At 38.3% G+C, this 16,572-nt stretch overlaps 1 protein-coding gene across 1 annotated transcript; it reads right to left on the bottom strand.

Moving 5' to 3' along the window:
* Positions 1-1,185: 1,185 nt before the first annotated feature.
* Positions 1,186-12,530, bottom strand: LOC104585832 (uncharacterized). The gene is made up of 2 exons (XM_010242837.3): positions 12,050-12,530; positions 1,186-3,346 (listed from the first exon to the last, which is right to left on the bottom strand). Exon 2 carries the CDS (start codon positions 3,063-3,065, stop codon positions 1,281-1,283), a length of 1,785 nt encoding a protein of 594 aa, XP_010241139.1. The 5' UTR covers positions 3,066-3,346; positions 12,050-12,530; the 3' UTR covers positions 1,186-1,280.
* Between the last annotated feature and the right edge of the window lie 4,042 nt (positions 12,531-16,572).

Here is a 16,572-nt window from a genome sequence, read left to right as displayed (position 1 = left end):
ATAATAAAAAATTATTTTATTAATGGAGTATCATTTCCCGAGGGGAGGGGTGAGATGTAGCCTCCTAAAAAGCATTACATTACAATTAGCCCAGAAAAGATGATCCCGATGTATTCCTTGCTTAGCTAAAGAGTTAGCTATTTTAATGGTGTTTGGTATGGCTTTGGATTTTTTTGATAAACGGTGCCAGCTCATTGCCATGTAAGCGTTTGTACTAAAATGTTAAAATGTTATTTAGTAAGTTTGTTTATCCAATAAACATTTATCTTGATTTGCGTATAAGCAAACCGTTAGAGAAAACTTCATTTTAATATTTTCTCCAACACCAAGGTTTATTTACTATTCCACTTATGTGGAACTTAATGGCATTGAATGACGTCTAATGGCGTCTAACTGTTAATAAACAGTAAAAAAACATTTACCAACCACTTTTTCTCGATTTTGAAGACAAATCAAGTACAAACATTTTTTAAATAAATGCAAGTCATACCAAACATCCCCTCCATTAGCCGAATACCAAAAAAATATAACAGTATTTAGATTCCTTAGCCAACCAATTTTCAGCTTCGAATCCCCTTGGATTAACGGTCTATCAATGTTCAACTCTGTAGCAAGTTTTGATTCGAATAGAATCCCCCACACCAATGGGACCTGAAAACAAAGCAACTATACTGGCATTTGCATTCCTTGAAACACCCCCAATTCCCAAGGGCCATGGGTTCCCCAAGCCTTTTCACTTTTCTGAGGCGAATGTTTTTGTATACATAATTCCATCTTGGCATCCTGTATCTTTGTACTTTGATCCTTTTTATTCTATTAATAAATTTTTGCTAGCTATCAAAAAAATTGAGAAATATATTTATTTTTTTCGAAAAATATTTTTGAGAAACATATGATATCTTTAAACCATAATAAAACCAAAGGGTATTAGTGTTGTTCAATACCAATGCATATTTATAAATATGGCACCATTGCCTCCTGTACCTTTTTCTAGTTGCAATGCCAGCTTCCTTTTTGTCTGGTTATGAAGTGTTGTTCCCTTTATAGCTAGCTTTCCTGCACAGGAGAAGCCAACACGACAAGTATATGCAACAAATGTGGCTACCATTGCATAAAGATCATAAATGGAGGAAATCCTAAACGCTCGGCTAAACCACAAGAAAACAATTAAAGACAATACAAGAATTACAAGCCACACCATAGATTCTATATTGCCACTGGAAAGTTGCAAAAAAGAATACAAACTTTCAACAAGTAGCAAAATTTAGTTGGAATTAATGTCAAATTTGCATTCTGCATTTCTTTTGAGAATGTCCCAACATATGGCAACGGCCACACTGAACAACCCTCTTTGGGCGCTTAAAGTTGTCTATGCGAAGGACTTTCTTTTTGGGTCGGCCAGGTGGGCGACGAGTCTTGGGTGGGCGTATTGTGATGTCAACTTTAGCACCCCCACCCTCTGTTCCCTCACCAGGATCTTTCCAGGTACTCCTGTCTGGAATAGGATTTACCATTTGTGAGTAGGCTTCACGATAGCTTGCTACTGTGAAACAAGGCTCGGCAAATAGATGGGCATTTTGGCCACAAGAGATGAGTGCAGCAACAGCATGTGCACATGGTACACCATAAATCTGCCAACGGCGACATGAACACTGGCGACTGCGTATATCCACAATGTTGGTCCGCTCAGTTGAGACAATCTCAAATTCCACTTCATTCGCGCGAAGTACTTGATAACAACGAGCATCTGCAATTGCTTCTAAAATGTGCTTCTCGGCGGATGGTACAAGAATTGAGTTCCAGGTCATGCCCATGTTACGACGCTCATTGAACCAAGATGTCAATTGATGACGGATATGCTCCATCATCTGCACAATAGGAAGCTCATGACCTTCAAGGGCCCAGTTGTACAACAGTTCTGTGACACCCAAGGTAAAGTGACCATAGCGTACCCCCTCAAAATATGCTACTGCCCATTGGCGGGGAGGAAAACGCTGAAGCCATTGCAGGACATCTTGTGAAATCTCTGCCATCTCAGCAATCTTGGCTTCAAATTCAGCAGCAGTGAGTGCATACACAGCATTCCAGAATATGTTTACCAATTTTGTATTCTTAAACTCATCACGAAAATTTTCACTGACATGGCGCAAACAAAATCCATGGAAAGCACTTGGGAAATGTGTTTCTACTGCCTCTACGATGCCTTTTTGTCTGTCGGATAATATTGTTAGCCTGGGCATGTTTTCAGTGTTAACCCCAAGAAGTTTGCGCAACTCAGACAAGAACCACATCCAATTTTCATCGCTTTCCATATCAACTACGGCAAATGCCAGTGGAAACAATGAATCATCAGCATCAATGGCTGCAGCACAGAGTAAAGTACCTAGGTATTTTCCTTTTAGATGTGCTCTGTCAAGTTCCAAAAGTGGCCTGCATGCATTTATAAAGCCATAGATTGAAGCTCGGTAAGAAATAAATAAGCGTTGGAAGCAATTCTCCTGCCCAGTAGCAAACACTGATGCAATACTTCCTGGATTCGTCCTTCTGATTTGTTCACAATATGCAGGAAGGAGGCGATATCCTTCCTCAAAGGTTCCATGAACTGCAGCCATGCTGCGTTCCTTTCCACGCCAAGCTTGCATGTAAGAAACAGCAACCCCATGTTGTTCACGGATGTCTTGCAATATTTCTTTTGGTTTGTACTGCGGATTATCTCGAAGCCGTGCTTCTACGGATCTGGCAACCCAACCCACTGAAGCTTGTTGATGATGGAGGTTGCGAACTCCTTCACAAGTATGGTCCGCATGCAAAGTTCTGATTGAAAACGTTGAAACACCTGGGCACTTTGCTACATGGACACGCCATGGACATCCTTCCTTGGAGCATTTGGCAATAAATCGGCTCCGGTCTGATTTCACAATCCGAAGATCAAAATGCAAGGCTATGGCTATCTCTTTGAGTGTCCTTCTACATGTTTCAACATCAGGGAATTCTTGTCCAATAACTAAGGAATGGTCAACTGCAACTAGTTGCTGATCAGATCCAGTTAAAGAAAGGTTGGCCATAAATCCAATAAAATAAACAGCTCCAGTATTCAACAAATCAAAAGATTGAACTCATGCCATCTTCGGATAGTGTGTGCTACCCAAGGTGCACTCTTCTAGGGTATAATTACTGCATACACCCTTTGAGAGACAATCCCTAGTGTAGGTTGTAGATAATGAGAAGTTTTGGTCTGTAAGTCAACCACAATTTGGGGAAAAGGCATTGCTGATAATTGGAGCACTTGTGTAGTTTTGACAAATTGCCACATGTCTTGTTTCATTCTAAGAGTGAAGTTAAAATGCTGCAAAATAATTGTAAATAATTAAGAAAAGATAATAGTAGGCCAACATAAACAAGATAAATGAAATCTGAAACATGGATTATACCAAATAGATTAGTTGGTCCATATTGAAATGAAATAAAACTTTTTTGCTTATGGTCAAAAGGCATCCAACATAAAAAGATCCCATTGTTGGTTTAAAAGCCTCAAGTGGTTTGTATATTCACTACACTAAACAAATACACAAAACCTGTAAAAAAAGAAAAGATAAAAAATAAGAACCACAAAGAGAGAAGGAATGATTCTTTTTTTCCTCATAGAGACTGAGGATCCAAGGGATGATCCTTCCATAAAGACAAAGTATACATTCATAGTTGTGGATATGAATCAAAACATATAATAAGTTTTACAATCAAACTCAAATTTAAGGGTGGCAAAGGTCAGATGGAATATCAGATTCCAGATTACGGGAAGTTAGTGCCACAATTGGCAGATAGAATGGAAGCATTTTTCCTTTTTTGACGAATGATGGAAATGGAAGCTTCGTTACCAATAAACCCAGATGATATTTTTTTTTTTTATCAATAACACTTTCATTAATTCATCAATAGAAGATTTACAAAAGGAAGACAAACACGCTTATCTTCCAAGAGCAACAAAGAATCTCAAGAAAAGGAAAAAGGAAAGAGAAAAGAAAGAAAACACACTAAAGTTACAGCTTGGCCCAAAAAAGTGAATCCCTTTCTGCCCATTGTTTAGCTAAACCGTCAGCTAGGGAATTAACCGATCTTTTAACCCAACGTATCTTAACCTCCATCTCCCGCACCAGCCACTTGAATTTCCTCCTCTCATTATTGTACTTCCATAAGCCATTGTGATCTTTAAGCAGCCACCCTATCACCACCTCTGAATCCCCTTCAATTAAGAGTTTCCTGATATTCAACTCCTTAGCTTTTTGGACTCCTTCCATAACTGCAAAGATCTCAGCTCTAAGGGAGTCACCCACTCCAATTGGGCCTGAGAGCATGGCAGAAATGACCCCATTTTCATCCCTAAAAACACCCCCAATCCCCGATTGTCCCGGATTTCCCTTGCTACACCCATCAAAATTTAATTTCACGAATCCACTAGGTGGAGGGGTCCAAGCCACACTCATTACTGACTTAGTTTGTGTGCAACTTGCAATTTCACCCCACTTCCTCAACATGTCATCCACAGTGTAATTTGTGAAAAGCTCCAAAGATTTCAGCCACTGTACCGCCCTAATATGAATGATAGCCCTCAGATATGCTACTCCTCTCTGAGCTTCTGAGAATATCCTGGAATTTCTTTCTTCCCAAAATGTCCAACATACTGCAGCCCTTAGTCCTCTCCACATTGTCCTTCCCCTTTTTATCCGCCACCTGAAAAAAGAAGGGGAAAAAAGGCCTTGCAAGTCTGATGGGGGGTTCCAACAACAACCAAATAGGGACAAAGCCCATTCCCAAATTGACCTCGCAAAATGGCAAGACGCCAGTAGGTGAAAACCAGTCTCCCCATCCGCTTTACAAAGAACACACCACTGAGGTGACAAACAAGTATTGGGTCTCTTCTTTTGGAGTAAAGCACCATTATTGATTCTTTCCAGATAGGCTTCCCAACAAAAACTACCAACCCTAGGAGGTATTGCTCTGCACCAAACCTCATCAACAGGAAAAGGAGGGGAGGTAGGACTGGTGGACTGACCTAAGACCTTGAAGAAAGAAGCACAAGTAAAAATGCCATTGGGAGAAGGTGTCCAAATTCTAGAGTCCGCCCTAGTGGGGTCTAAGACAACGTTATCAAGAATTGCAATAAGGCTCAAAATAATGTCAAAATCTGAGTCCCTCAAATCCCTTCTTAGACCCAAGTTCCACCCAATCCCAGAAATGGAAGAGGACGGGGTGGTAAACTGATCCTTTAGAGGGGCACTCCCCACCTAGGTTTGTTCCCAAAATTTTATGGAGTTACCGGAATTCAAATCATAGCTGATATTAGGGGAGAAAACTGGTAGTAGGTCATGAATGGCTTTCCAAGGAGAATTGCTTGTGGTCCTAGCTCTGATTCCAACGTCCCATCCATTATGCTCCAGCCCATGAATACTTGCCACTATTCTAGCCCAAAGCTTCTCCTTCTCTAATGGGAATCTCCACAACCACTTTCACAACAGAGTCATATTCCTTCTCCTAATATTCCCAACCCCCAAGCCACCACAAGTCTTACTCCTACAAGCTATCTCCCAGCTCACTCTATGATCCCTCTTTTCCTCTCCCAGTTCCCACAGGAAATCTCTCATTAACTTCTCCAATCTATTAGCAACCTTCACTGGGATTTTAAACACCAACAGGAAAAAGATAGGTAAATTAGCAAACGTGGCCTTAATAAGAGTAATTCTCCCACCAAGAGAGAGGTAGTTCTTTTTCCATGACACTAGTCTTTTTTCGAACCTTTCCACCACCGGGTTCCAAAAGCTCTCTCTCATGGGATTATCCCCTAAAAGCAACCCTAAGTAGTTCAAAGGCCAACCCGAGACTTCACACCCCAATACTTCAGCACTCTCCCAGATCTCTCCCTCCTCCAAATTCACCCCCACAACACAACTTTTCCCAAGGTTAACTTTCAAGTTAGATATTTGCTCAAACAGTTGTATCACCGATTTCAAATTCCTAATAAAGCTCACATTACCGCCTTCACAAAAAAAAATCATGTCGTCAGCAAACTGCAAGTGAGTAAGAGGGGTTTCCGCCCTCCCAACTCTCCAGCCTCTAATGAGCCCCCTAGAATCTGCTCTGTGAATCAATTTCCCCAAAACCTCCGCAATTAGAATGAACAAGAAAGGAGAAAGGGGGTCTCTTTGTCTTATACCCCTACTGGCTGGAAAGAAGTCCACCACTGTCCCATTCACTAGCATTGAGTAATGACAATTCCGGACACAACCCATGATCCACTTACACCATCTAGCCCCGAACCCAAATTTAGTCAAAACTTTCCTCAAAAATTCCCAGTCCACCAAGTCATAAGCCTTTTCCAAGTCCAACTTACAAACCACTCCCCTCTTCTTATCCCTCTTAAAGTTCTCCACACTCTCATTAGCAATTAAAATCTGATCAGTGATTTGTCTTCCATTCACAAAAGCTCCTTGGTAGCGTGCAATGATATCTGGCAAAACCTTCTTCAGCCTCAAAGACAACACTTTTGCAATGATCTTATACAAGCTATTAACCAAGCTAATTGGCCTAAAATCCTTCGGGTGGGAAGCATCTTTCTTTTTTGGAATTAAGGCTATAAATGTGGAATTCACACCCGGATTGACAATTCCTCACCTGTAAAACTCCTCAAATACCTGCAAAAGATCATATTTCAAAATGTCCCAACATTCCTGATAAAAACCCATTGTGAACCCATCTGGCCCTGGGGCTTTTGTTCTATCCATAGAAGATACAGCCTCCTTGATCTTTTCTAAACTAAAGCTTCTCTCCAACCTTCTCATGTTCTCCACCCCTACATCTGGCCAGTCCAAACCTTCTACCCACACCCTTCTACACACAGGCCTTCTTAGGATAGATTTGAAGTGCTCCACACAAGCCCCGGCAATCTCCTCTTGATGCACTAGCTCAACTCCATCTACTACCAATTTGGAGATCAGGTTCTTCTTTCTCCTGCCTTCTGCTAGAGAGTGGAAAAACCTAGTGTTTTTGTCCCCCTCTTGCACCCATTTACACTGATATTTTTGCCTCCAGCTAATTTCCTCCTTGTGCAAGCAATCCTCTAACTGTCTTCTTAAATCTCTCCCGAGCTCAATGTCTTCCTCTCCAAGTTCTCCCCTTTCTTCTTTAGAGTCAAGGCTTTCAATCTTATCCAGTAGATCTCCCTTTCTTTTTCCTATCCTCCCAAACTCCACCAAATTCCACTCATTGATTTTTGCTTTCAAAAATTGAACTAAAGATTTGTAGAAAAGATGATAGTAAAGTTGTTCTTCCATATAAACCCAGATGATATATTTGTAGAAAAGATGATAGTAAATTTGAACTGAAGATTTCATAATGAATAAAGTGATAGAGGCACAACATCCAGTCAGTATTCTAAAAAACATATGAGGCTTATGCTTTGGGTAATGGACTTATATGAAACTTATGCCTTGAGACTCATCTGAGACATGGCTCAAGGAAAACACTTCAAGGCTGAACTTGAGGCTCACACTTGTAAGTATAGGGCACATTCTTCACAACTTGGGATGCTTAAATGTATGAGTGTGTATGTTAATATATCTACGCATGTATGTATGTTTCAACATATCTAAGTTTTGAGGTACCATTTTACATTTAAAGCTCTTTACTAGTCATTAAGTGGCTTCTAAAAATATGATGAACTTATCTGAAACTCCTTGTATTCCTACAAAGTAACCTTTTGTTCATTTATATTTTTATGCATTCCTTATTTTGTTTTGTTTTTTTTCACCTTGCCTCATGACACTGCATCCACTATGCAAAGAACCAGGTGGAAATTAACACCTCCTCTTCAAATATAACATTATCTAAGAGATCTGGAATGGGTTAAATGCCTAAATTGGAAAGAAGTGACCTTTCCTTAGTTTCATGTTTTTCCCTTAAAAAAGTTATAGCTCAAGAGGCTTAAGCCCATGTCTTGAGGTTTATGCCTCATACATCTAAAGGTCCTGGCACCCTGACTCATGACATTGCATCGACTATGCAAAAAAACCAGGTGAAAATTAACACCTCCTCTTCAAATATAACATTATTTAAGAGATCTTGATTGACTGACCTTTTTTATGTGTGTTGAGGGGGATCATTACACCTCATGTTTTGTCAATAACAATAAACAGAACTTCATTTAAGAATTAAAGATTATTTTGGGGGTTAATTACTTAAATATACCCTGTGATTTCACTAAAGTTCAGTTTGGAAGGAGTACAAATACAAATACATAGAGTGCAAAATCTTGTATTTTCTATTATTTTTATGTATTTATACTGTACATATTCGTATTTGTACTCTTTCCAAACTGAGCCTAAACTACTTGAATATATACCCTGTGGTTTCAAAAACTATTTAAGTATACCTAATGGGATGGCCCCACTTGACACAAATACGCCATCCGTTACTCAAACGTTTCTGGCCATTTGCATGTGATATCACATGTATTTTTTATTTTATTAAAATTTCAGTTTTACCCCCACTTAAACTATTTGGGTTCTCTTTCTCTGACCACCGAATGAATCTTCTATGGCTTTCTCCGTCAACCTGAACTACTAAGTTTCTGTTTTTAGAGAATAACAAAGCAGATTCTTCTCTTTCTATCTTGCTTCTCATTACCTGCTGCAGAACTTCAACAGGTACCACTAAACAACAAATGCCAGGGTGTTTTCAATTGTGTGACCTGGGCTTTCTCAGACTGTTGCAGGGGACCCAAAGCTCCCACTCCCTGTTTTTGGCAAACAGGAAGTGAAGATTCAACGGCACAGATAGTCAGAAGAGTACTTCCAATCTAAGTTCGAAGTCACAATTCCCTAGTACCCACTTACTGCCTTTTGGCTTTGGCCAAAAACTGCTGCACTGTAGGTGCCAGCTTCAATTTCACTGTGAGGACTTGACAGCGTCATCACAGACTGGATGGATAAGGTGATTGAGTTTCCGCTCCCTGGGGAGGAAGAACGTATGAAACTGCTGAAGCTCTATTTGACTTTGAACAGGTACCTTTGCATTGGAGACAAGATTGAATCTTGGTGGGGATCTTTATTCAAGAAAACACCTTGGAGTATTCAGCCCTCTGAATCAAGCTTGCCAAACATTGGGAACAGTTCCTGCCACTCCACATCTCCAACTGGATTCCATGGACCATGGTAGGGGAGTCTTGTTGAACAATTTGTGGGTTGGCTTTAGAATTGAGGAATTCTTATACTTCGATATAGGGAACTTACAGTCTGTTTGGTTGGTGTGACCGAGAAGAGAAAATGGGAATATTCTCCTTAGATTCCCATTTTCATTTGTTTGTTTTGTGAGACGGACCGAGAAATAGTGAGACGTGGTTTCCCAAAACTTGGAACGCGGGGTCGCACTGAAACGGTCAAGCTAGTCGAGGTCCAGTGAAGGCACACTGAAACGGTCGCACTGAAATAGTAGCAGCATCGTCAGAGATGGAGAGAGGTCTGATGGAGGTACAAGTGATGATAGCCCAGTAGAGGCGCAAGTGATGAGGCGGCAAACACGCGAAAAATACAAGTCAAGCTGATCGAGATCCGGTGGAGGCGCACTGAAACAGTTGCATTGAAATAGTAGTGGCGCTGTCAGAGATGGAGAGAGGTCCGGTGGAGGCGCAAGTGATGATAGTCCGGTAGAGGCGCAAGTGATGAGGCGGCAAACAGGGGTGGCTGAAATCAAGTAAAAGGGGAGGGACAAAAGTCTTGCTATCGTCACTGGTTCAAGTAGCAGAGGCAAGCGAAGAAAAAGATGAAGAAGAAGAGGAAAAAAAAGAAAGAGGGAGAGGAGGAGAGAGAGAGAGAGATGAGGGGAGATTGGAACTCACCTTGTCGACGCCACTAGTTTTGAGTTCGAAGGGAGGAAGACAATGAACAGTATAATAAATCGAAAAAAAGAGGGGAGAGAGAGAGAGAAATAAGGGGAGATTGGAACTCACCTCATCCATGCCACTGGTTTGAGTTCGAAGGAGGACGACAAGCAGTATAATAAATCAAATGAAAAACTTAGTTTTCCTGAATAAGGGTATTTTTATAATTTTGGGTATCCTTAAAGGGTATTTCTGTCAAAATATAAAAAATCAAGCAAAAAGTTTTCTCAGCAATCAAACACTGGAATGCCAAAATGAGAAAATAAATTTTCCCTTCTCATCCCATCCTTTCCCATCCCATCCCTTCTCATCTCATCCCTTCTCAGCAACCAAACGGACCATTAGGAAGAAGATCAAATCAATTGGAGATTATCATAATTGTTAATAGGGTTTATATTCTTTCATTTCCGTTGTGGAGGAATTGGGGCTAATGTATGTAAGAGAGAGATATGTAGAAAGGCAATTTTCTCCTGTTGTAGTTCTTAAGGGTGTTAATCCTATATGCCCCTATTTCGATCAATAGAATCAAAGAGGTTTTGAGCTCTATACAGTGTGATATCAGATCTATGATTTCTTTGTTTTTTGGTCATTTTTATATCAAATCTGTTAATTGATTTAACAAATGCATTTGGGTTATTATATGTCACCAATGCGTGATTAACATGCTAGGTTCTCATGGCTTATTCAATAACAGCATGTCCATTCAATCCTCTCTTTGCATAGATTCTGTGGCATATTAGATCTGTTAATTCAGGAATGTTAAAATCCCTGGTTACCATTGAAATGGAAGGACGAGAAGGAGAAAGAAGATCCAGTCTGAGGTTTTGTTCTTCTCTGTACTTGTTGGGCACTCCATCAGTTGACAATCTAAGCTCATGTTTTGAAAATCTGAAAAACAATTATGGACATTTTAGTCTTATAATTTTTTTCTGTTACTGTTAATGGTTAAATGCTTTAGCAAGGTATATTTAAGTAGCTTTGAAAACCATAGGGTATATTTAAGTAGCTTCAAAAAACCACAGGGTACATTTAAGTAATTAACCCTTTTTTCCTGATTGGTAAAATTGCATAAAAAGAAAACCTAACATTTCATGGTGTTTAAAATGAGGGAGCGTTGAATTTCATAGATATTTGCAATATGGGATCTAGTATGGACCACAAAATGTATCTTTGAAGGAATTAAGGTTGTTCAGTTTCTTTGGAACATTTCTCGATTTGAGTAACTTAACATCTAGGAAGTGTTTCCGGGAAAATTATCAACCCAAAGCTTATCCAGGAGAACCGTAAGTATTTTATAGTTCTTAAAAGCTTCTACGATGAGTTTCAATCTGACAGAAATATGGAGAAGTGCAAATGTGTATGCATAAGGAGCTTACAGACATATCAACTACAAACTACAGGAAATGGCAGGTAAAAATAAATATCAATGGTGCTACTTCATCACTGAAGCTAACGGATATCGGAGGAGTTATTATCCCAAGGTAGTAGATTCATTGCCATCTCTTCAAAAGACTCTCTAGTTGACTTCTTTCTACTACGAATAGACTCCAGTTAGCCAAAAAAAAAACATGGAATTTGAAAAAAAAAAAAAACAAATAGGAAGATCGGAATTTCGAAAGACAAACTCAGCCTTTGCAGGTGCATAGCTGAACTATCAGGGCACTTTTCAATCTTGGTCAAAAAATGCTTGCTCCTACAAGGAACAAACAAAACAAACTACACGAAAGTTCCATTGATCAATGAGACCATAATATGTTCAGACATATAGAACAACCACACCTTGTTATCTCAGCTCGACCAACTTGATGAATTAAGTGGCTTCTGAACAAGTGATCAATTAAGTGGCTTTTACAATACATGCAAGTAAGCAATCAATCAATTCCGATCCTCACAAACAATATACAAATAAAACTAATAACCATGAAACCTATTCAGCTCAAACCGCAACTTAGATACAATTTTTCTAACACAATACCAATCAAACGCACACACTGAACCCTAAGCTTTAACCTCGTTATTTCATCCAACACAAGACCCTAACCAAATCAGAATCAAACTCCTTTTACAAACGAGCTGGTGTGCAAACGAACAAATCAAATGAAATCGAACAAATAAGCTTACCTCTTATTGAACCAACGATCATAGAACGAATAAGAACCAGTTGGGGCATAGATGCCTTCCCACTACAAGCGAGAAATCCGAATTCGAAAATTTCGATGAGATCGGATCAGATCAGATCGCAGCAACAGAGCTTTATTTATTAATTATTATTTGTATAACAAATTTACAACACAGTTAGCATTATTTGAAAGAACGATTCTCGATTGAACGATGAAACCCTCTCTGCCTTCATTTGAGGAAATCCAGAAAGAGAGAAAAGAATTCAGCAGTTGACGAGACGATGGAAACCATATCCGAAGTTCCGAGCATTTCTAATTTACGAAAGTGCCCCTGCTCTCTGTCTCTGCTATCAGTTACCATGTGTGATCGGCACGTGTAGAAGTAACGTTTATTTTGGTTATCTCTGGGAGCGTAGGACCACCGTCAGGCGTTAGCATTAGCTCCAGGTCTTTGCTGTTGCATACTTGCATTGCATCATCCTGCTCCGGGGAGAACCCTTGCTTCCTGTTAGTGTTACCACTTGAATGTATGTTTGCTGATTTGCCACGTGGCAGATAGTTATTGGGTGCAAACAGGCGCCAGTGACATGTCAAACACAAACGCCAATACCCTTTCTATTGATTGTCGTTATTATTTAGGAGAACCTCACCAAAGTTATTGTTTTTAATTTGTTTTTTTTTTATAAATTTAAAATTTTTTATTTTATTTAATTAATCACTTATCCATTTTATTTAATTAATTCGATTCAAGGTCGGTTCTACCAAAGCCAATTTAGGCCATTTTTTGGATTAGTTTGGGTAGGTAAACCCTTAAACCTTAGAATCCTCTTAGATGAGGTCAGTTCCATGAATTTGGAACTAAACCCTACCCAGTAGTGTATTAGATAGGTTAATTCAAGACTGATTCGAGGTTGGTTCCATTTAATTCTGGATAAATATACTCATTTGCTCACCCCTAGGACATAACATAGTACATGACACAATTATAAAAGTTGTGCATCAATCTTTCACTCTAGTAAAATGAACAAAATACAACATAATGTGTTAGGACATAGTACAAGACACAATTATAAAAGTTGTACATGCATTCTTTCACTCCGGTAAAAATGTAAAATGAATAGAGAGATGAACAAAGTGTACATTATATTAATCCCTAAATAAAAATCCAAATGAGCTAAATTATTTCAAACTTATCGACCTTTATAATTTAATTTATAAAATTATTACTGAAAACTTGATAATACATTGGGGCCTGAGAAAATGGATATCCTCATTTCAAAGTTTGCACCTAAGGCTCCATTTAAGAAGATTGTAAGTACAAAGATGTACAGTGCAAAACTTTCTGTTTTTATTCCATTTAGGAGTGTAAATGCCGGTTGAATGCATATATGCACTCTGGTTCAATTTTGCTAGTGTTTGGTAAGAATGCATTTAGCACCGGTTTGAAAGGTTTTTCGGGATGCAGATTCTGACATTCCAAGCTGGGCCCCATATGAGAATGCTAGAAGCTATGTTTGGTGAAAATCTTGAAAGCCAATCACTGTATTGTATTCTGGATGTGAGAAACACAACTAAAATGGGAAGCTACTCCAGGTAGCTTCTTTGAATCATGGATGCTCAACCATCACAACTGAATTAATGCACCTCACCTCCAATGCAAAAGCCCTCTCAAGATGAGCTTTCACAAATTTCAAGGCATGTTTGCATCCAAAAAATGAATGTAAACTTTCACTCAAAGTTGGTCAATATAAAAACAAAAAAACAAAGATAGATTCCAACCTAAGAATTTGTGTTTATACTCATTACAATTAAAAATCTTTTGGCAAGAAAGTAAATTTATCAATGCAAAATTAAACCAACTTTGCATTTGCATAGATACATATTTGTATTTGTACTCTTGCCAAATTGAGCCTAAGGTTGTGTTTAGTTGCAGTGCAATTTTATTTGCACTAGTACAAATGCATGGGAGTGCAAATGAAAAGAATGCAAATTCTCGTTTAATTGTATTTTGGGTTTTACTTTATTCTGCTTCAGGTCTTAATTTACTTCATTTGTACTACAATCAAACAAAATTAGTTAAGAATTTACACTCAAATCATTTGCACCGCCTTAGTTTTACATAGTGCAAATTTATTTGCTTTGCAACCAAACACAGCCTAGGAAAATTAGGGAGGTACCCTATACTTTAGGGATGGTAGTGACGCTAGAGGTCCTTCAACTTTTACTTGGACAATGAGTTGCCTTGTACTTTTAAAAATCAACACTTAAGTCCACCCTTAAGTGTCACTACCCGCAGATTACCTCTCTTAAATTTTCCCAATATCCCATTTAATAAGAATTTATAAGAAAAGTCCTAATTAAACTAAGTTTTAGACAAAATGAATCAACTAGATGATGGAGCTAATGCTGATAAATGGATCATTGACAAATAAATTTAAGTCAATTAAGGGGATAAGATAAGGAGACCCTCTTTCATAATATATTTTTATTCTATATGCAAAAGCTCTAAAAAGAATCACTACTAAGAAAATAGGAAGGAATAAAGTTGAACTAAGATTTAAGACATAAACAGTGTAGTTGTTTTGCTCATTCTTCAATATCTTGATAATTTCCAAATTTATGCTAAAGAAAGCATACATGTGTTAACATATAACACAATAATGGAAATCCCAAACCAATATGCTAAGGCATTAGGGAGATTTCAAGTTTCATTGCTGTGAGAAACAATTCAAACTCAAATCACTCTTTTTCTTTTAATTTCTCACAAAGATAACACTCTTTTTGCTTAAAAATCTCTTATAAGAGTTGTCTTGTAAACATTCAAGCACATCATCTTGTTCACTATGCTCCTCATCCACTTATGGCCAATCCTCTCTACTTCCTATGTCAACTCAAACTCCTACAACATTCTTATAAGATTCATATTTTTCAACGTCCTCATATTAATGAGTTTACAATCCTTAGTGGCTATTTTGGGTTTATTTCTCAAACTCACCGCAAGTTGAGTAAAGATTTTGGTCAATATCATTACATAGGGCAATGGACTACTGTTGCTCAATGTTGCTTCTAACATGTGTATCATAATGATGTATGGCAAATTAACAAGCCTTCCAGTCTTGATATAATACAGCAGAAGCAACTCCATACAAGAGAACCCCTCTTTTTCAAAATTGGGTCTATAAGAATGATAACTAACACCCTCAAAGTTAAGAATGATAACAACCCCTCTTTTTCATATACCACTAGTGAATGACTCCTTACTAAGAACAAGGAATCAGTAATGTTAGATTTACATTATAGAATCAATACTGTTAAATTTATATTTATTAATATTTTAAATAATTATTAAACTTTCAAGAAATATTTATTTCAAAAACTAGCTTTTCAATAACTATTAGAATAATATGGATAGTTTTCTTTTGTTATGATACGTAGAGGGTTAATGATTAACTGAAATTGATAGAATGTAGGTAGAATTGGTTGTGGATAACCACTTTTGCATTTTCTACATTTTTTTAAGATTGGATTGAAAATGGTGGTAGTGGGTAACTTCTCAGAAAATACCACATGTCTAGTTTTCCAAAAAAAAAATGAGAAGGTCATGTGTATGAATGGTGGGGAGCTGTAGCTTGGTAATGGGTTGTGGGCTTTAGTAGAATTTCTTAAAAATTGCCACGTGTCTAGCTTTCTAGAAAATGAGAAGGCAATTTGTTTGAATGGTGGTAATGAGTTGTGGACTTTAACAACAACTTCTCAGAAAATGCCATGTGTCTAAATGAAAAAGCCACGTGCCTCAATGGTTGGGGGGTGTAGCCTGAAAGCCTTCCCTTAATGAGGCCTTTACATGGAATCCCCAAAAGATGTCCTAATTCTACAATGGTTAACTGAACCCTAACACCCTTTTCAAAAGAATCTAACTTATATGTCTGGTTTAAGGAGAAACTAGCATAGAAGTGGCGAACAAGAGTGAGATAAATGGGTTGTTGGAATCTTACTAGGGCATCCCATGAGTTTCAATGTTGAGACCCTTAAATTCCAATGGCCCAATATTAATTAATCTACCTTCTAAAGCCTCTCTAGTTGCAAAAACAAATTGTAATACCTTATTTTGGCTTTCTTAGTCATGAATAATGAACTGCTTTCATCATTTGTGTGCTTGAATCGAACTTCTAAGGGGGTATTTCTCTTTCCTTCCACTAGTTGAAGCCACTGAGAGGAGATGGTTTGAAAAAAGTTGGAAGGAGATAGAGGATGAGCCAAGTCTTAGACATGACTAAACCAAATCCAGTGGTTGGCTGAATTTTTAAAATTTTTTAACCAACTAAGGAACTAGTTTCCTAGTGATTTTGAAATCTGAAATTAATTCGAGGTCAGTCTTGCACTGGACCTAATTAGATTTGAAACCCAAATTAAAATTGATTATACCTGTTACAGAAACCATAGTGTACAGCTCCTAGAATGGTAATTCACGCCCAATATCAAATCCAAAATCAGCCTCCAACTGAAGATGGTGCAGCTGTGTGC

This window comes from Nelumbo nucifera, chromosome 1 (genome assembly GCF_055504915.1).
Source record: "Nelumbo nucifera cultivar China Antique chromosome 1, China Antique-T2T, whole genome shotgun sequence".
NCBI classification, from domain to species: Eukaryota; Viridiplantae; Streptophyta; class Magnoliopsida; order Proteales; family Nelumbonaceae; genus Nelumbo; species Nelumbo nucifera.
The sequence above is the reverse complement of the archived record's forward strand: the minus strand, read 5'-3'. Positions and strand labels throughout refer to the sequence as shown.